The sequence below is a fragment of the Festucalex cinctus genome, chromosome 13 (assembly GCF_051991245.1).
Source record: "Festucalex cinctus isolate MCC-2025b chromosome 13, RoL_Fcin_1.0, whole genome shotgun sequence".
NCBI classification, from domain to species: Eukaryota; Metazoa; Chordata; class Actinopteri; order Syngnathiformes; family Syngnathidae; genus Festucalex; species Festucalex cinctus.
In genome coordinates, this window is record NC_135423.1 from 11,063,422 (window position 1) to 11,083,970 (window position 20,549).

The 20,549-nt window shown below is 41.0% G+C and overlaps 1 protein-coding gene across 2 annotated transcripts in view; it reads right to left on the bottom strand.

Annotated features, from left to right (window-relative positions):
• Nucleotides 1–20,549, bottom strand: part of dscaml1 (Down syndrome cell adhesion molecule like 1) — a 123,722-nt gene that overhangs the window by 12,870 nt on the left and 90,303 nt on the right. For both annotated transcript variants that reach the window (XM_077540948.1, XM_077540947.1), the window contains exons 12-22: nt 19,799–19,978; nt 17,714–17,919; nt 15,282–15,378; nt 15,080–15,208; nt 14,835–15,002; nt 14,684–14,754; nt 13,435–13,675; nt 9,584–9,730; nt 7,591–7,746; nt 5,197–5,336; nt 1,128–1,281 (exon numbers count right to left, since the gene is read on the bottom strand). In XM_077540948.1, coding sequence (XP_077397074.1) covers nt 1,128–1,281; nt 5,197–5,336; nt 7,591–7,746; nt 9,584–9,730; nt 13,435–13,675; nt 14,684–14,754; nt 14,835–15,002; nt 15,080–15,208; nt 15,282–15,378; nt 17,714–17,919; nt 19,799–19,978 — 1,689 coding nt within the window. The remainder of the gene's footprint in view (nt 1–1,127; nt 1,282–5,196; nt 5,337–7,590; nt 7,747–9,583; nt 9,731–13,434; nt 13,676–14,683; nt 14,755–14,834; nt 15,003–15,079; nt 15,209–15,281; nt 15,379–17,713; nt 17,920–19,798; nt 19,979–20,549) is intronic.

Below are 20,549 nucleotides of genomic sequence, written 5' to 3' on the forward strand. Positions count from 1 at the left end.
ATAGCAGACAGTAATGCTTATTAATTCCAACACCAGTATTTTTGCCTGACTTTTAATCCAGCACCTATTGATTTTACCGGCCTCTTCGTTGTCTGGTGTATTAGTTAAGTCTTCTCCTGTCATGCCTTTTTCTCTTAGCCTAACCTCAATCACTTCCCTCGATTCTGAGCAGTTTATCTGCTGCCCTCTGAACCCAGAAATCAATAGAGCACCTTGCTTCGCTGCATGAAAAACAGGCAGTAACACACAACGGACATTAAGGGGAAGTGCTGTGAAGGAAAACATTGCCGGGAATGTGACTGAGCATTTTGAGGCATTTTTGAGCTTCTACCAATAAATAACCATGACCACGCATGTACCAGAAAACACATATTTCACTTTAACTTTTCACACTGAAATCAAAGAAATGCTGTTATTCTGTTTCAGCCTCCTTTATGCTATTGCCGGTGAGCGCGCTTTGTCCACAAACAAGCAGTACAAAATTGACACACAGATAAACAACACAAGGGACTCAATAAGATGCAGTAATATTAGTCATGGTTCACAAAGGATACATAATATATGCCTGTGAGTACTGTTACATTATCTGGCTGCATGTGCTGTAATTTGTGTTCAAATACCTATTGCTTAACTCATTCAAATCCAAAAACATATAAATACGTTTTTTAATACCTTGTTCTTCACTCCCAAAAACGCATTTATACGTTGTTTTTTTTTTTTTTTTGGTCTACAGCATACAGAAGGCTTTGATGCAGCTTCTGACCTGAAGAGGTTGCTTAAATCAATGGTATTTATTACAAACAAACAAACAAAAAAAACTGTCAGCAGGTGGGTGTGGCTAAAAACAGCTTGAATCCTCTTTTTGAAGAATTGTTCACTATCTGACAATGCAACATGTTGTGAAGTTCATATCTCAAGTGACAATTTTTTTTTTTTTATCAAAAAAAAATTCTATAGGCCCCACTATACCTTAATACCTTTAGTGGAAAGATGAATGAATAATCTTGAGTGTCATACCTTGATGAATGGCACACTGAAGAGTTGCTCTACCATATTCGCCCACCAACTCAGTGGGCAAATCAAGTCATCTAACATCTAAACCCGCTACCATCACAGCGGAACCTCACCCTTGGCGGCGGGCTCAACGGTGACCTTGTCGCTGAAGTTTCCGCGTCCTGCAGTGGTGACGGCCGCAGCCCAGATCAAGTATTGCTGCCTGTGGTTGAGGTGGCTGATGCGGTAGAAGACGAGCTCCGGGTTGGCTTCGTATTCACTGGGCATCTGAGGAGACATGAGAGGAGAGGACACAGAGAGGATGTAAGACACCTGAGTACACCAGCGCAAATGGAATAGATAACTGGTAACATTACAGAAACGACATCTGTTAAAGTCACACTGACCTAAACACTGTCACTTAATACATGCTGCACCACTCCAGTCCTATAGGTGGTGGTAATGCACATTACAAGTGGGTGCCAACTGCCAATACCACTAGCGTTGTTTTTTTGTTTTTTTCCATTCACCGCATCTCCTGCATTTTTATATGAACTCTATATTTTCTATGGTCAGTCTAATTCGTATGTTACATATTTAGGTTTGTAGTGTTAGGTTAGGTAGACTATCTCACTGAAAAGTAGTGGGCATACAGGTTCGCTGCTGCTCTTCCTTTATGCAAAGATGTAGCTAGCAGCAATTCCGATAGTAAGCACAATTAAGTGCCTGTACACAGCATTCCGGCATCAGCAGTTGGGAAGTCGTATGCGCCGTCTGCCATCGGCACGTTAGAGCAGTTGTCGGGCAGGTTGTGGCTGGTTTGGCTTTTCTGGACGATTCTTTTGTGCTGATTAGCTGCTAGCTAACGAATATGTGGAAGGGGCATGAATGTGAAATGTTGAAAGTGGAGAAACAGTGAAGCTATTGAAGTATTCATTGCAACTTCGCTAATTTTTCACATATCCCCTTTAGTTATTGGATATATAATGGCTGGCAGTGGACAGAAGAGCGCAAAGACAAATTTTCGTTATGATTCAAGACAGACCACCGTTGTACGACAGTTAAAGACTATGAGGATCTAATGATGAGAGCCAAACGATGGCAAGAAATCCATCCAGACACAACTAGTTATACTATAGGATTTATATCTATACAGTACTTTAGTTTTAAAGAAACCATTCAGAATTGTTTGGTAAATATAATACCTTAATAAAGTTAGCCAGTTAACTCATTTCCTCCCAATAACGTGTAAATACGTTTTTTTTTTTTTTATGCTAGAACATTCAGAAGGCTTTGATGCAGCCTCTCAACTGCAAAGAACGGTTGCAGAAATGGAAGTTATTACACAAACGGCCAGCAGGTGGCAGCAGAGCAAAGGAGATCAACCAGGGCCATGCAGAAAAAAAGCTCAATTACTTATAATTTTAAATAGATTTGTGAAAACTGATGAAACTTAGCTCTCTTCTAATGCTAATTGCTGCAGAACGGAAACAGATAGAAACATACTTTTTTTTCCTGATGAAAGAAGAGACTTTAATCTTTCTTTTGATATGTTCCATGCTTTTATAGGAAAAGAACACAATATTCTGTGGGCCTTGCAAAATCAGTCAAAATCCAGTAAAACAGCCGGGAGCGAACGGGACTGCTTCTGTCAAAATGGCGGGAGTGAATGAGTTAAACACAAGGTTGGATTCTGTTTATTGCCATAGTAATAAAACTGCACGAATTCATACTGGATGGTTTTAATGCTGTCCAAAATATAAGAGCAGCTCTCAGTATGATGTTTTCAGTTCTACACCACTGGGACTGACAACATGTCTCGTGTTCGGCAATGATACCACTCATAAAATGTTGAATCTTTTGAGAAAGATGCGCTTGAATGTTTAAAACAATTACTAAATTAGAAAATAGAAATATACTGTATTTTACCAGCAGTATTTCCCCACCTTTTGTTTTTCTGTTAAAAGAGCTAAGCGTGTCATTCTATGTTGTCGTGGTAACAAAATCAGTGAGTACAATCCAGGGGGTTCCGAACACGAGGTCATACTGTCACTTTACAAGGGAAGCAGAAGTAATGTGAAGGACTCAGTGAACATCAGTTTAATGTGAAACAAGCCCTCAAGTCTCCCCTCAAATCAAAAACGAGGAGGGTCGAGGAAGGTATGAGGGTTTTTTTGGGGACATAATCCGACTATGTGTGTGTGTGTCTGCGTGTGTTTGGGGGGGGGGGGGGGGGGGGGGTCAAGTCTTGACTTTCAAGGCAGAGTGAAAACAGATGAAGACAATGGAGAAAAAGGTTGAGTGATATCATGAACAAGACATACACTAATGAGGCCAATCTACAGCAGCCACAACACGCGTAGAATAAGAAAAATACACACTGGGGCCCGCAGAGTGAATTATAGTGAAAACACACACATACAGTGGCATACAATGACCTGGAGCTGGATGTGTAATTGCAGTGTGTTTAACCCAGCCATGTGTCTCCTGTCTAGTCACATCACCGTGTTCTCAAAACACACAATTTGCTGAGATGCAAGCTGTTGTTTGGCAAATTTTTGGTTTTGGCACAACAAAGTTATTTAATGCGACTCCTGGTTGAATTACTGTCAAATTAAACATTAAAATGGGAGAGAATTACACGTGTGTTTGAAAAGATCACATAATATTGCCAAGACTTTTGCTAGCTTGATGCTAACACATAATAATGAATGAATGGGGGCTAATGAATGCCATCAATGGTCATAATGTCAAAGATATAAGACCACAGTTAGACAGACATTGTAATACTTACGGGCATATTTTCTTTACCCAGTTTATTGAGTCACTTACAGTTACAGTAGTTTTGAAAGTCGTCTTTGTTCATGATTTCATGACTGTTTAATACTGCCCCCAGGTGGCCAAGTCGCACCAGCAAAGGGAGTTGTAATGAAATAATCATGGTACAAAAATGTGTGAATCTTATCATTCTGTTAATGAAGTCAGACTCAGTAGTGCCATTTTGTATAATTTGTAGTCATTTGCTGCTGCAATCATCTAAATGTCACCACACCCAACAGTTTGGCACTAATTTATGTTTTCGGCGGTCCAGTTGTTTTGGAGGTGGTCAAAAAAATTGTGCCTGCTGGCTTATTTTTATTCATGATGTTCACATGTATGAGTATCAGAACCTACACTGGCATGATTCTATTCCTCAGTCTGAGTTCGTCAACCACTCCTCTCTGCCATCCCTTCTCGGCCTTTTCAGCCTCTGCTTGCATCCATTTGTCTGTACAGTAACCCCCCCCATGCTTTATAACCTCTTGCTGACTCACTTTTACCTCAATGACTCTCCTTTCTGTGCATTTGTCTCCATACTCACAGGTGGATGGATTGGAAAGGATGTGCAGCAGAGGGAGTCATGAATGGATGCATTTCAAGATGGAAACTGTACCTGTCAAAAACGGCAGTGGGGGAGCTGAGGGGTCGGATTGTGGGGCGCGTGCGAACGCGCGTTGCTGAAACGGATATTAAAATATTCCTTAGGCGTGGAGATAGTGGCGATCTAGGGAACAATAGAGCCAGATAATGAAAAGAAGAACAAAAGTACTCCCTGCTCGGCGTGTATGCAAACCCCCCTCCCATCCCTCCTTCCTTCCTTCCTCCTCTCCAGTCGCACTCATTTACATAGTAATCATCCTGAACTCTGCATGGGGGCTTCAGATGGACGCATGAATGGATGGATAGATGGATAGATAGATAGATAGATAGATAGATAGATAGATAGATAGATAGATAGATAGATAGATAGATAGATAGATAGATAGATAGATAGATAGATAGATAGATAGATAGATAGAGTGAGTGAGTCTGTCGCATGTGTGAGAGTGCGTATGTGCTTTTCCGCGCCGCCTTGATGAACAGATGAGGTTGTCGTGGCAACGTGATGAGACGCAGATATGCAAATAAGGCGGGAGGGTGAGCTCGCACGCGCACACACTGCGGTACGAGTGGAGCTCATTTCACACACACGGCTCGTGCTGAGACTGCAGCAAAAAAGTGCGCGAGTGCACACACGATCCATGCACATTTGAATCGAATCGATTTCACCTTTATCTTGGCATGGTATGTATTACACACAGAAATAAAGCCTCCAAGCATATCTCATGTCCACGATCTCTTTTGTTCACTTCCAAATAAGCGCGTGCACCCCTTTGAACTCACCGGTTGGCCCGATCCGGGGTTCAAGCAGTAGATGGTGTACTTGCGGATGATTCCATTTGGTTTATGAGGAGGTAACCAGGATACCACAACACTGCTGGCGGAGGAGGGCACAGCTTTGATGCCAGCTGGGGGGCCGGGGTCTGCACCATAGACAGAACAAGTGAATAATAATACAAATACGAATACCAACATGGACAGTTTAATACATTTAACATAAATGATTTTGATATATTTGTATTATCCAAAATCATGTGTTTACTCAGTTGTAGAGATTGCCAGGCATTAAATAGGAGAGGCCTTACATTACAATTTTTTTTAGTAATATTCTAGTGCTTTTGACTTACTTAACATGCACACGGCCATTAAATTAGAAGAAGTTGTCTATTAGATTAGAGTTCACTATTTGAGGAAATATGGTCTTAGACAAGCATTTTTTTTTAAACTGAGAGCTAGAGATGTCACTATTGAATATTTTTCAAACTGATCATTCCATCGATTCATTAAAAAAAAAGTATTTTGTATTAACATTAGTGCTGTCAAAGTTAAAGTGTTAACTAATTAATTAACCACAAAAAAATATCGCATTAATCATGTATTAACGCAGATTAATCGCACTATTAATTTTGACTGCAGATGATCCTTTAGCTTGACAGCGGATATGTTAAAGGTAGCACAGGTTGTGTTTGAACAATAAACGTAACATGCATTAAAGTGAAGCATTTAATAAATGTTTGCCTGTGACATTCAGAATATTTGTTCAGGTCAAACTATTGGGGTCATTTTTTTTCCACTTTAAATTATGCAAGTAATTAACTGATTAGAAAAATAGGAGGATGAGTGCAGTGCAGTGGATCAAAAAAAAATTTGACAACGTCCTCTTCTTAACATTAAATGCAATAAGTGGCATCAGTACTTGCCCATCCCTAGTTATTATTAGTATTTAACTCATTCACTGCCTTTGACGGAAAAAGACGTCAAATGATGCAATGCATTTTTGCTGGGCTGGCAGTGAATGTGTTAGTGCTAGTACTCATTATACCAAGGCAGTGATCATCCATCCATCCATCCATCCATCCATCCATCCATCTTCTATCGCTTATCCGAGGTCGGGTCGCTGGGGCAGCAGCTTTAGGAGGGAAACCCAGACCTCCCTCTCCCCAGCCACTTCAACCAGCTCCACCGGCGCTATCCCAAGGCGTGTCCTGGGTCGTCCCCGGGGCCTCCCGCTGGTGGGACATGCCCGGAACACCTCCCCCAGAGGTGAAGTTTTAGAACTTTTAGAATCTCTGTGGTACTTGGGGAGTGGTGACCCCTAACCTAAGACATTAAAGTGAGTTGACATTTGGTATTGTATTCTATTGACTAGATGAAGGTGTAAGCTAATTGTTAAAATGGATGTGAGGGCTCAAAGATGACCATAAAGCACCCAAAGCACGCCCATGTAAATAGTAACACACATATGCGCATTCAAAGGGACGCCCGCAGAAGGCGGTCGTGAATCATTGTCATCTCCGCTTTCACGGCGGGGTGAAGCGGCCTGACAATTGCTCTGTTTGCACAACTCCACTGTAAACACTTTCCCATATGCCGCGCAGAGCACTGAGGGCAAAAGGGATCAGAAAGATAATGTTGAACGTATGTGAAGAGGTTGCCCCTGGACACAGTGTCGGCCCACATCAGCGCGAAAAAAGAGCCGCTCAGCCTCGATGTGATAAACACACACTCACACGGGCACACATTTGAAGAGCAACTGCAGTGAGGCTCACAAACACGAAAAACGAGGCGATGGGAAGGGAGAAGAAAGGCCTTTTTTTTCTGAAATGACACTTCTTAAAAATCTCTTCTACCCCTGTCTGCCTCCTCTCTTGTCGGGGCCTCGGGGAGAGAGCGGAGAGGCGGATCCGGATGTAATCCACAACCCACCAGTGTAAGCACAAAATTAATTCTCTCTAAGCTATAAAGAATTAATCTCTCTCTTGTACAGGGTGTCGGGCGAGACTTGCCCACAAACAATAGCGCCTTTTCTCACACTAGCTAGCACACACTCACACGTGCACACCAAAGCTGGGGAATACGCTCATGCAAACACGCACACGGAACAACCCCCTCCCTCCAACGGCTTTACATGCACAGATCCACACCCTTAGGCTCATCACACACTCGCACGTACACGCAACCACACACGCTTTTTGGCTTCTTAATTCTCATTAGCACTGGTAATGGCACATCAGAGCACAAAGAGGTTTTAATCAGCTACCTCAGCCTTACAAAGAGCCTCTACCCCCCCGCACGAATGCGCCTCCCACACCGCAGCTGAAACGTCTTAAACCCCTTGGATAAAAATTGCTTTATCCGCGTGCGTGTGAAGATAAAATACATTAAGAGCGGACTCACAGTCTTCACGGGTCTGGATGTACAACACGTTGCTGCGCACGCCATCGCCAGCCTGAGTGTAGGCCAGCACCTGGATGCTGTAGTTGGTGAACTTCTCCAGGCCCCGGAGTTCCACCTGCTCCTTGATCGTGGTGATGTTCTGCATTTCACCCCATTCTGAGGAGCACAGCACATACTTACTTAGGCATCGATTCCCAACAAGAAATCAGAGCCAAAATGATGGAAAATGATACAAATGTCACTTAATTGGTATGAAAATTATTCCCTGCAAATAATGAACCTTGGGAATGGCCGTAATCTTATTTTAGGGTATTGGGTACTCGTGGAGACTGCTGATACCAGCCACCGATACTTAAGGCAAAAAAATAAATCTGACATTGAGTAAATACTTATCAGCAGTAGTTGGCGCTATACTGCAAAAGTTTGACACATAATCCGAATAATCTGCGTCAGAAAGAAAGGTTTTTGATCACAATTCTTTTTCAATGTACTAAAGTGACCTTGATGTCATATGTGACCTCACTAGTCTAAACATGACATTCTGATTAATATTACATTTGTGGAATAAGAGTTATGAAGCAAAATCCAGCCATTTTTATCCATCTCAAGGGGCGGCCATTTTGCTACTAGCTATCAACTTTAGGTGGCATCAATGCTGCTCAGATCTTAGGTAACAAACAATCACAGCTCAGCTTCAGAAAACAGGTGAGCTGTGATTGGCTGTTGCCTGTACTATGAGCAAAATTTATGTCATCGTCTATCGACAGCAAGTGGAAAAATGGCCGCCTTCTGATATTGAGCAAAACGGCTGGATTTTGCTGCTTCACTCATATTCCACTAATATTAACCAGAAAACCATATTTAGACCAGTGGGGTTGCATAGAGCATATTTTTGTCAAAAACAATTGGGAGGTTGACATCCCTTTTAACTCATTTGCTCCCAAAAACGTATAAATATGTTTTTTATTTTTTTATTTTACCAGTGTCCCAAAGACATATTTATACGTGTTTTTTTTATGTTTAATGCTAGAACTGAACTGAAGAGAATGGTAATGGCAATGGTAGTTCTTAGAAAAACGGCCACCAGGTGGCAACAGAGTATAAGGAGATCAACCATGGCCATGTTGCAACGAGGCTGTTTTCCCCACAGTTTTAAACAGACTTGTGAAAAATGATGAAACTATCTTCTAATGCTAATTGCTGCAAAATGGAAACAGATAGAAATATACTTCTTTTCCTGATCAAAGATGAGACTCTAATCTTTCTTTTGGTAGGTTCCATGCTTTTATAGCAATAGAACACAATATTCTGTGGGCCTTGCAATATCAAAATCCAGTCAAACATCTGGGAGAGAAGGGGGTTGCTTCAGTGAAAATGGCTGGCAGTCAATGAGTTAAATGAGATTTTATATATTAAAAGTACTAACGTGGTGGTTCTTAACCTGGGGTCGATCGAACCCCATGGGTACGGTGAGTCAGTCTCAGGGGTTCGACATAGTTCAAGTCACACACCTGACTCAAATGATTTGTGATGAGAAACAGCTACATTGCTTGGCCTCGTGCTGCAAGGAATTTGGTGCACTCAGTAGTCGACTTGTGACTGTTGTGATGGTACTTTGAGTGATTTCTTTATTATTGTAACCCGTTATACTAACTATGATGAGCAAAAAATGAAAATGGTCTCAATCATATGTGCAGTATGAATTCACATGTATAACGAAATGCATGGTGTTCCACAAGGTTCAATTCTGGGGCCTCTGCTGTTTTCATTGCATCTGCTGCATCTGGGCTCCATTTTAAGAAAACAAAGTGCTCAATAAATATAGAGATGAAGTGAGTGATGGCAATCAGTGTCCTAACCGCATGATTTGCAATTCCAAGTTGAGCAATTCTAATCCAGCGCAACTAGCTATCCCAACTAAAGAAACACTTCCTTGCACTGGCTTAAACAGTTCAAATCGGAGTGGTTTAATAAGCAGAAGCAGCCAACACACCTCCGTCGGGAAAGACGGCCCAGAAGATGACACGGTAGCCCTTCAGAACACCGTGCAGGGTCATCCTGGGGGGTTCGGCCCAAGAGATGACGGCCTCATCCGAGGTGACAGAGATGGCGCGCACATTCTGAGGAGGTTGGCTGGGGACTGAGAACACATTGGACACATTGAGTAAAATCATGCTTCTTAAGTTGAATTTCAAATTCTATAATTAAAAATAGCCTGTGTAATGGTGACGCCATTCTAATGCTAACATTTAAGTCAAAGTCAAGTCAACAATGTTTTTTAGAATATGTTGTATGAGGCACAGAAATTTCATTAATAAATATATAAATATTTATATAAGGGCGGCACGGTGATTGAGTGGTTAGCACGTCCGCCTCCCAGTACTGAGGACGCAAGATCGAGTCCAGGCTCCGACCTTCCTGGCTGAGTTTGCATGTTCTCCCCCGTGCATGTGTGGGTCTTTTCCGGGCACTCGGGTCTCCTCCCACATTCCAAAGACATGCATGGCTGGTTAAGTGGGCGCTCCGAATTGTCCCCTAGGTGTGCTTGTATGTGGATGGTTGTTCGTCTATGTGTGCCCTGCGAGTGGCTGGCAACCAGTTCAGGGTGTAACCTGTCTACTGCCAGAAGCCAGCTGGGATAGGCTCCAGCACCCCCCACGACCCTTGTGAGGAGCAAGCGGTTAAGAAAATGGATGGATGTTATATATATGTATATATATATATATATATATATATATATATATATATATATATATATATATATATATATATATATATATATATATATATATATATATATATATATATTAGAGCTGTCAAACGATTTTTTAATCAGATTAATCACATCTTAGAATTTTGATTAATCACGATTAATCGCTTGATTAAAAAGGCTTTTTAATCAACATTTTTTTGCCTGCCAAATTTAAAGAGAACGTGTTATGTGTTACTTCTTTCAACATTTGTTATGAAGACGTCTTCTTGCATAATTTGAAATAGAAAAAAAAATGACCCCAATAGTTACAAATATTCTTAATATTATATGCAAACATTTATTAAATGCTTTACTGTAGTTATGTTTATTGCTCAAACACAACCTATGTTACGTTTAACGTAACCATCCACTGTCAGATAAAGGATCATTTGCGGTCAAAATTAATAGTGGGATTAATCTGCATTAATACACGATTAATGCAATAATTTTTTGTGATTACTCCATTAGTTAACAATTTAACTTTGACAACACTATCTTAATACAGTATAGTAGTGTATATAATATTGATGAAAACTGAAAGGAATGCTTAGCCAAAGTTTGACAATAAATAACGCGTTGCCCATTGAAGGTTAATTAGCGAAGCCCTAATGGGCGTTTCCGCTGCAACCCAGTAGCGATTCAACGGCCTTGCAAAATGTATCGGCGCGTCCCTCTCTGCACAAGCCTCGCCCTGTTCTCACTCATCCAGGTGTCGCCTCTGAAGCATTGACTTTTCCGGCTTTGAATAACACGCAGTGTCGTCGCCGAACAGAAGTCAACTTGTGCAGGGGGTTGGGAGGAGCAGGAAGAGAGGAAGAGAACCGACTGAAAGACACGAGATTGGGCCAAGTCCGCCAGGGCCGTTATTCTGGGCAGCTGGCGTGGAGGGCGGAGGTGGGGAGGAGGACGGAGGAAGCGAGGAAGAAACTGGGCCTTGCATGAAAAGACCTTTGGGCTACAAGTGTAAATAATTAGGATGCGTCGCTTCTCACTTTGCAGGTAGAAATGAGGACATGCGATTAATCCAGGGGAGAAAAGGTGAGGGCCGACTAACATTACATTACTGCCACTGGATAAACGAAGGATAAGGTGGCGAGGAAGAGTCAAACATATCCGCGTTTATTTGTTGGATCATTAATAAGACAACCAAAACGGGGGGGACAAACAACAAAACGTAAGGCATTTTTGGACTGCGAGGAGGAGGGGAGGGTGGAGGAAGAAAGGAGGAAGTGAGGAAGAGAGTTAAAAGCAGAGGAAGGGCAGAAAAAGATGAAAAGAAGTGCAGGGAAACAAAGCGCTCAGCTGCGGATAATTGCAGCAGGAAGCAGGCTGCGGGAGAGACGGACGGACAGACAAGCTAATTATAATTATTTTTAGTATGCTTGTTGTTATCACTATTATCATAATGGCCGTCAATATCACTGTCGCCACGGCGACAGCCACGGGGAAGCGCTGGAGGGCACTGCCTGCTCTGGACCAATGAGGCTCAGCCAACTGTTCTCTGTGTGTGTGCATAAATGGGTCTAGGTCTGTTTGCATGGGGAGAGATTGTGCGAAGCCTGTTCTGGGAAAAAAAAAAAAAAAAACGTTTTGAAGACAATAAGCAACACACTATGAATGGTATTTTAACAAAAACATCTTTTGTGTAGTAGGGGAAAAGCGTGCTTATCATTTGCTTCCCACTTCCTCTAAAATTAGGAGGTGGCCCTCTCCACCTGATTTCATGACGGCAATAGAATGGTTATAAATCAGAAACAGTTGGAAGTCATGTGCTGGAAGTGAAGAGCTTTCCTACTGCCAATATGTCGGGTGGCAAGCACAGTGGATATAAAAAGTATACACACCCCTGCTCAAATGAAAGGTTTGTGTAGTATCAAAAACATATACAAATGAAAACAGGGACCAAACTATTTACACTGTTAATGTGATTTATGATCTGTACAATCAACCGAAAAAAAAGAAATGAAACTAAACAACTGAAATTATAATCAAATTCAGATGGTCTAGTAGGCTTTTCCTGACATGTTTTTGCTTTTCTAGCAGGTTTTGGGCTAACACTGACAGTTCCAGTTGAAGAAAAACAGTCCCAAATATGATGCTGACACCACCATGCTTGATTGCAGGTATGGTATTCTTTTGGTGATGAGCAGTGTTATTAACTTATTAATGTATTAAACATATCTTTTGAAATTATGGCCAAAAAATTGACCTTGGCTTCATCGGACATAACACATTTTCCCATATGTTTGGGAGATGTTGATTGATCCAAATGGTACCACCTTAATTTGAGTCAGGAAAAAATAATGGTCAGTTAAGAAAAAAAGAAGCCCACTCAAACTGTATTATTTGTTCTATTATAACTATTGTATTGAAACATCTCCATTATTGATCAGTTAGACAACAGTTTTTCAGTAACACATATTTGTCTGATCAGCAAACAAAAGGGAATCCGTTTGCTAAAGAGTAGCTGGCACATTATAATATATGAAATGAGCAAACATTTGGCCTTGTTAAAGAAAAAAGTTGAGGAAAAAAAACATCAATAAGATCAGTTGTAGTTGTTTATTTCCATCTAATCACCAAGCTCTTTATCACCACACTCCTTTGGATTACAGCATTCATTCTTGTTAGAATAAAGCGAAGGCGGTGGTTTTCGAGTGGAAAAAAAAAATAATAAAAATGATGGTGCAACGTGACACAGTTCAGGCGGCGAGAAAGCGACACAGAACGTGCAGTAACTGTGAATCAAAGCTGGCGAATGGGTGACAGTTTGCTCTTCCACTTGCTCACGCGGCGCCGTGCTGTTTGAAAAGCCTCAATTACGGCAGCTGGTCACTAAAGTGGCCCATTTTTACACTTGAAAAAAAAAAAAAAAAAAACAGTTCCTTTTTTTTTTTTTTATTGTCGTTTGCCATGGCGCAGAAATGCATTGTATGATACTGAGAGGTGTTTTGCCTCTTATGCAGCTCAATAAGTTGAACTAACTACACTACAAAACGGGAATAGTTATAACATTAGACATTTTTTTTGACACGGTAGGTTTATGCGTGCGTATTGTTGTGGCCACTGACTATATAATGACTGCTCCTTACCATCTTCAAGTGTAGTAGCATTGATCTCGGAGCTGGAGGGCCCGGTGCCAGCTCTGTTGAAGGCCTGAACCACCACGCCGTACTGGGCAAACTTCTTGAGGTTGTCCAACGTGTACACCTCGCTGTCTCCCGTGGCCTTCATCTCCACAATGCTGTATTGGCCGTTGCTGCCTGGGCCGTTCTCTCTGTAGCCAATCTGGTAACCTCGGATCACTCCGTTTTGCAGCTCCTTCCTGGGAGCCTGCGGGATGGAACGAGATCATCCTCAACATACTTTCAAAACAGTAAGAACATCCACAAAAGACAAACATAAAAAGACCAAGTTAACTTCGGCTGACATTTTGGTTGGTTGGTTGATTGATTGATTGATTGATTGATTGATTGATTGAAATCTTGGGGACCAATACAAATCAGCAACAATAATAATTTGAACGTGGACCTCCGCGAGCAGTATGTTAACTCTTTGACCGCCAAAAACGTTTAATAACGATTAGTAAAATCACGATGTATGCCGCCATAAACGTTAAATGATGTCAACTACGTTTTTTTTTTTTTTAGTTTTTTTTTTTTTAGTTTTGTTTTTTTTTAGTTTTTTTTTTTTTTAGTTTTTTTTTTTTTTAGTTTTTTTTTTTGTATCAGTGGGCAGTTCACCGTCTAAGTGCAACGCGCGCTTCCTGGTCAATGAGTTGTGGAATCAAAAACACACACTACCTATGGCCAGCAGATGGCAGCATTGTATCTCTTTTCAATGGGCTCAATGTGTATCAATTTACAATGAAACATGACGAAATCTGATGAAACAGAACATTTTCAAGGATGACGTAAATAATCAAAGCCTTTGTCATATTAAAGTTTTTTTTTGATAACGTGTGGCAGTAAAAGAGTTAAATTTACGTTTTCTTAGTCTCCCGGTGTTCGTTCTTCAAATAGATCTACATTTCCCAATCGATTCAAATCATTCCAACTCCAACACGTTAAAAAAAAAAATCACACTTCGTGGGCTATTACTTTTCTCATTTCTCAAACATTCACAGTCTTTCTACAATTCAAGATCAAGTTGAGTGACTATTGAAAAAAAATGATGTGCAACCCCTTATCTAATGAAGAATAGCACAAATTAATGTCAGACTCTGTACTGTTTTTATTCATTTTATCTTTTTTTTTTTTTTTTATTACACGAGTATCCGTACTTTTTCTGAAGTACAGTGTGAGTATTTTTGCCACCTCTGCAGTAAAAAGAATTCATTACCTTCCAAGTAACCCTGATACTCTGAGAGGTCACCGGCAGCAGGATCACGTCCATGGGGGGACCATCAGGCTCTGCAAAATTGGACAGTTTACCATTTGTCACCTAGCCAAACCCAAATTGTATCTTTTCTCACGTGTGGTGATGTACTTACGAGCTTCCTCTGTGCTGATGGTGAGCTCCTTACTGGCCTCGCTCTTGCCGATGGCGTTGTAGGAGTACATGCGGATACTGTAGACAGAGGCCGGGTGGAGGTCCACAATGTTGGCCTGATTGTTGGTGGGGGAAATGTTTCGAGTGGCATGCTTCAGCTCCCAGGTATCTGTCAATAATGTGACAAAGTTTCCTTTCAATCCTCAGAATCAACTGATAGTCTTTGTCCGCGGTTGTTGCACATACCTGTCTTGTTCTTATATTCGATGTCATAAGAGGTGATGACGCTGTTGCCGTCAAACCTCTGCGTCCATCTCAGATTCATACTGCGATCTTTCACTTCCCGCACCTCCAGCTCTGGAGGGTCTGGGGGCTCTGAGGATTAAGCAGTGTGAATGGAACAAGTGGTGATATTGATTTTCAGCTGTGTAAAGACGAGTACGAGTACCTTGCACAGTGAGCTGAATGAGGCCTCGTCCTTCGCCGTACGAGTTGATGGCGTGACAGGAGAAGAAGACTGAGTCCTCCCGCTCAGCTGGTTTTAGCTACAAGTAGACACGTAGATATATTAGAAAGCCAGTTATCATCTATCTTTAACCGATTTGCTCCCAATAACGTGTAAATACTTTTTTATAATGTTTTAAGTGTCCCAAAGACGTATTTATACGTTTTTTTGTTTTATTTTTTTATGCTAAAGTATACAGAAGGCTTTGATGCAGCCTCTCAACTGCAACGAACGGTTGCAGAAATGGTAGTTATTACACAAAGGGCCAGCAGGTGGCAGCAGAGCAAAGGAGATCAACCAGGGCCATCTAGAAAAAATGCTAAATTACTTACAATTTTAAATAGATTTGTGAAAACTAATGAAACTTAGCTCTCTTCTAATGCTAATTGCTGCAAAACGGTAACTGATAGAAACATACTTTTTTTCCTGATGAAAGAAGAGACTTTAATCTTTCTTTTGATAGGTTGCATGCTTTTATAGCAATTGAACGCAATATCCTATGGGCCTTGCAAAATCAGTCAAAATTCTGTAAAACTGTGAAAATGGCTGGGATTGAATGAGTTAAGGAGCTAATGAGTGGGGCTATTCTCCAGTGCTATCGCAAAGCTAATTTTTTTTGTCTAGAAAAGAGCTGCAATGTACACCTCAGCATCAATATCAATATTGATTGCATTGCTCTCGTTTTGCAGACAGAAAAAAAAGTTACAAACCTTTGCATATCCCTGTTTTCTCACCACTGCTCACTTGTTAGTGAGCAGGATTATGCAAAATTGGCTTCATCAATTTCCATGAAACCATATAGAGGGTTGATGCAGGTGGACCAAACAACAATGAAATCAAGTACGTTTTTTTTCCCCCCAGAAATAAGGGTTATTTTTTTTAAATTGTTAACATTATTTTGTTATTTTGTAAGATACAGAATTTGACAATCATTTTCTGTAGTGAAGGACAAAATGACAATATTTGGCCATTCATAGGAGGTGGGCTTCTTCAAAGGTGCTGATCCAAAATTAGAATTGCTTGGTGGCGTACCGTTCTACGATTAATTATGGCCATATTATATTAATTATTACCATATTTGCGACAATAAAACAATGCGTAACTTGACAGAGGAACTCACTACATGGTGATTTGATCGAGACCCGTCTAAACCGTGTCACATGGACAGAGCAATGATGCAAGCAGATGTCAATTCTGCTTATTTTCTATCATTGATAAAAGACAGTATTTTTATATCATTTACTAATAAGGAAGTTTCCTCCTAGCTCCAAAAGTGTATTTTCGCGCTGCGTCAAAATTTTCGCCATTTTTGTTTATCTCTGCATCTTTATTTCCAGTGGGTAAAAAGGGTGCATGTGAGACGTATACAAGTACGTTCTGTACTCAAAAGATTTCTTGCAAATAGAGTATCTACAGAACACAAGCCAATCGAGGTACCTCAATCTGCGTTTATATGATGAAAAATTTGGGTTAGAAAAGGATTAACTCATTATTTGGGTTTTTTGAAAACCCGAATAAGAGCATATTTGTTTTGTTTTTGCACGTGTTTATTTTGAAAGGTTTATTGACTGCATGTAAATGTAGTCAGTGTGACCAGAAATGCTGTCCTAAGTTTTGCTTCCCCAAAATTATCAACATGGTCAACAACATTGTTTTCCTTTTCTACTAACACTTTCAATTACATTACTTGAACTTTGCAGTTGCAGGGCTCTCCCAAAATGTCCATGTTGAAAACCAACAGCGCTACATAAAGTACAAAACCCTCTTTTAAAAACGGTTGTCTCCACCATTTCTACACCTCTTGCCAACAGCGCACACAATCTGTTGTGAGTGGACACACAATTTCACACCCGTTATTTGGGATCAAAGCAAAAGATCGTAATCTTGGTAATAGAGGTGCTACACGGCCGCCAACAGTGCCGCAATCTGCTAAAAGCGAACACGATTTAGCGCTCGCTATAGTTAGATGCAATGTAGAAAGCGGAGATGTCATAGCCTCACACTTAAAAAGCACCCAATCAGTGTTTTGATGTCGTCCATATACTGCTCACAGCCTCTAGGGAGGACACTCATAGTATTTGAAGAATATTAGTTATATTTGGCAATTCGTTTCTTTCTTTGGCACATCACCCCAGCAACATCATCTCTCAGCACGCACGCACACGCAATCGTGTAGGGAATTGCAAATGCTAGTTATTTTTGAAAATATATTCTCCGACTTCAAGAAAACACTTAAGGTGACTGTGTGTTGTTGCTGCAACTTGCACCCTGACTTGTGGAAACAAAGTGCAACAATTTGTCAAGTCAGAGTCATAAAGTCACCGCTGTCTGCTCTCATCAGCCGAGCGCTTTGCAAGGGCGTAAGTGTTTCTTACCTTGAGAGTGGACAACACCTCGTCCGTCTTCTCGTTGGGGCTGGTGGTAATAGAGTAGCGGGGATTGCGGTCAGGGTCAATGACCGTGTCACCTCTCTCCCAGCGAATGATGATGGGCCATTCTCCCCTGGCTGTGCAGTTCAGCTCCTTAACGTGACCCTTTTTGGCCATGGTGGTGTTGGGGTGACTTGTGATCATGGCTGGGACTGGAGTAGGGAGGGCGGGATAAAACGTGAGTGGATAATAAGCAGGGTTTAAAAGGAGGTGAAGGAGCAGAGGTGGAGTTGAGAGTGGCCAAGTTGCAGCGATGAAGAGCAATGGTCAATGAGCTAAAGTCAATAAAACTCCTCTCTCATTCTCCGATAGTTAACATCGAGGTCTAGGTGAATGAAGAGGCAAAAGCGATACTCTCTGCCTTCCTCTGTACACAAAATCACTGGTGCACTCAATCTTCCCGCACACACAGTATCGACCCGAGGAGGAAGGTTCTGCTGTTTTGTTTTCATCACTTATTCATCTCACCCTCGGCTCGTTTCCCTCTCTCGCCACTGAACCAAACAGACAAAATTGAGGGAGGCAGAGGAGAGGAACGGTTCAATCAATAACACTAATACCACAAGTAAAGCAAGAGGAAGGCGGGGGGTGTAGTGACCCCTTGATAGTGAAAGTCTTTGTACACTTGTGTCAGCATGCGATAGTGTCAAACGTGCCAGGAATGATCCGTTAACATTTCTTTTGTTATGAAGGTCATCATCCGCCATCATGAAGCTAATATCGCTCTCTTGTTCACTTCATAATGCCGGCTCGTACGCGTCATCCGTGCTTTTTCATCACGCGGGCAGTTACTGACAGAGAGGGCAGGCAACGCCGATTGATTGCAGATAATGATTAAGCTTAAAGTGGTTTTGATTGTCTGTAGACAGATCCCGAGGGTTCGGGGGATCAATTGCTCACTTGCTCGACATTCTCACAACCTATCCAATATGCACTTGTGCCCACAGACATCAAGATTTAAATTAGCCGTCTTACACAGGCTTCCTCCAACTTGTTTGTCTTCTATATACAGGCTGCCTTATAAATCCAAATTAGAATATAGGAAAAAAATATTCTCACCACGTGAATGAGGTTTTGTGAGTGACAGTTAGATAGACTTCCAACAACTCCACAAAGACTCCAACAAAAACTCAACCATAAATTGGTTACACTGTAAGTACAATGTTGCCTTGAGATACAAGTTTATTATTATTATTTTTTGACTATGAAGTTGAGTAAGTTGAGTAGTTAAGTTATCCAATCTGTGTACATATGTTCAAATAGCCATTGCTTAAACGGCAATAACATCAATATTAATTATTAGCATTGAGCCAAACTGAGCTAAAACAAAGCTATGTGGTTGTTTTAAATACACGACATGTAATTCACTTTGTTTTATGTTTAGCGTGATAGTAAACTTGAAATGAGAGTTACGATAAACAGCTTGAAGTTGAAAAACTTGTACTTCGTAAGGCAGGGGCGGCCAAGTTCGGTCGTCGAGAGCCCCTATCCAGCTTGTTTTTTATGTTTCTCTCCACTAACACACCTGATTCATGATTAGGATCGTTATCAGACTTCTGCAAAGCTTGCTGATTAGCTGATTATTAGATTCAGCTGCGCTGAAGGAGGGAGACATGGAAAACAGGCTGGATAGGGGCTCTATTTTTTTTTTTTTTTTTTTTTTTATTTATTTATTTATTTATTTTTTAAAGAGCTCAGAATTGTTCATTCGGTAGTCTTACCGATTCAACGTCTTGTCATCATTGCTCTTTTTTTTTTTTTTTTTTTTTTTTGTGTGTATGTGTGCGTGCGTTTGCGTGCGTGCGTGCGTGCGTGCGTTTGCGTGTGTGCGTTTGCGTGCGTTGGATAGGGGCTCTTGAGGACCGAACTTGGCCACCCCTGTCGTAAGGTAACACTTGACTTTACTGTATATAAAACAGTGGGAAAGATTTATAATGTCGAGACTTATGGCAAGGGGCTGCGGTAGTCTTCTAAGGGTACCTTTGTGGCTAAGTAATGATACTATTAGGGCACAAGAGATGAAATACTCACTCTTAACAGTGAGCGCCATGCTCTTGCTGATATCGGAGCCCACCCCGTTGGAGGCCTGACATAGGTAGAAGCCACGATCCTCTTCCAGGACGTGGCGGATGAGCAGCGAGCCGTTGTTCATGATCTGGATTCGGCCCGTCAGAGGCACAGGGTGGTACTGCTGTGGGTTACCGATACCCGCTGAGCCAAAATACAGAAGATACAGAAGAAATTGATATACAATAGGTTAGACCAGCCATCAGTAGAATGCCACTTTAACCGTCTGGAAATAGATGGGAAGAGTTGTATGGGCAGGATATTTGACTAGTGAAAATTTGAAATTAGGAATTCGAGTGATATCAATGGTTGTTTAATTTTTAATATTCACAGTTATTCCAAACCATTTAACTTTATTAGATTTTATTGAGCTCACTTATTTGATATGCTTCTATTTGCACATTTCTCACCATTGCAAATTCAATATAATCCAGAAAATCTCAACATGTGGGGTATTACTTTTCTCATTTAAAAGGTTTACAGTTTTCCCATAATTCCACATCATCAAACTCTTCCCCCTTCATTTCCAAAGGCACATTCAACAAAATATTCACATCATTCTCTTTCAAATATCTCAATGTTCAGTGCATTCAAATCACTTTGGGAATGACTTTATACATACTGAAAATGTCCGTATTCCAAAATTTCCATTTTTTTTTTTTTTAACAAAAATGCAACAGTATCATATAATTCAAAAATAATTTTACATCATTCT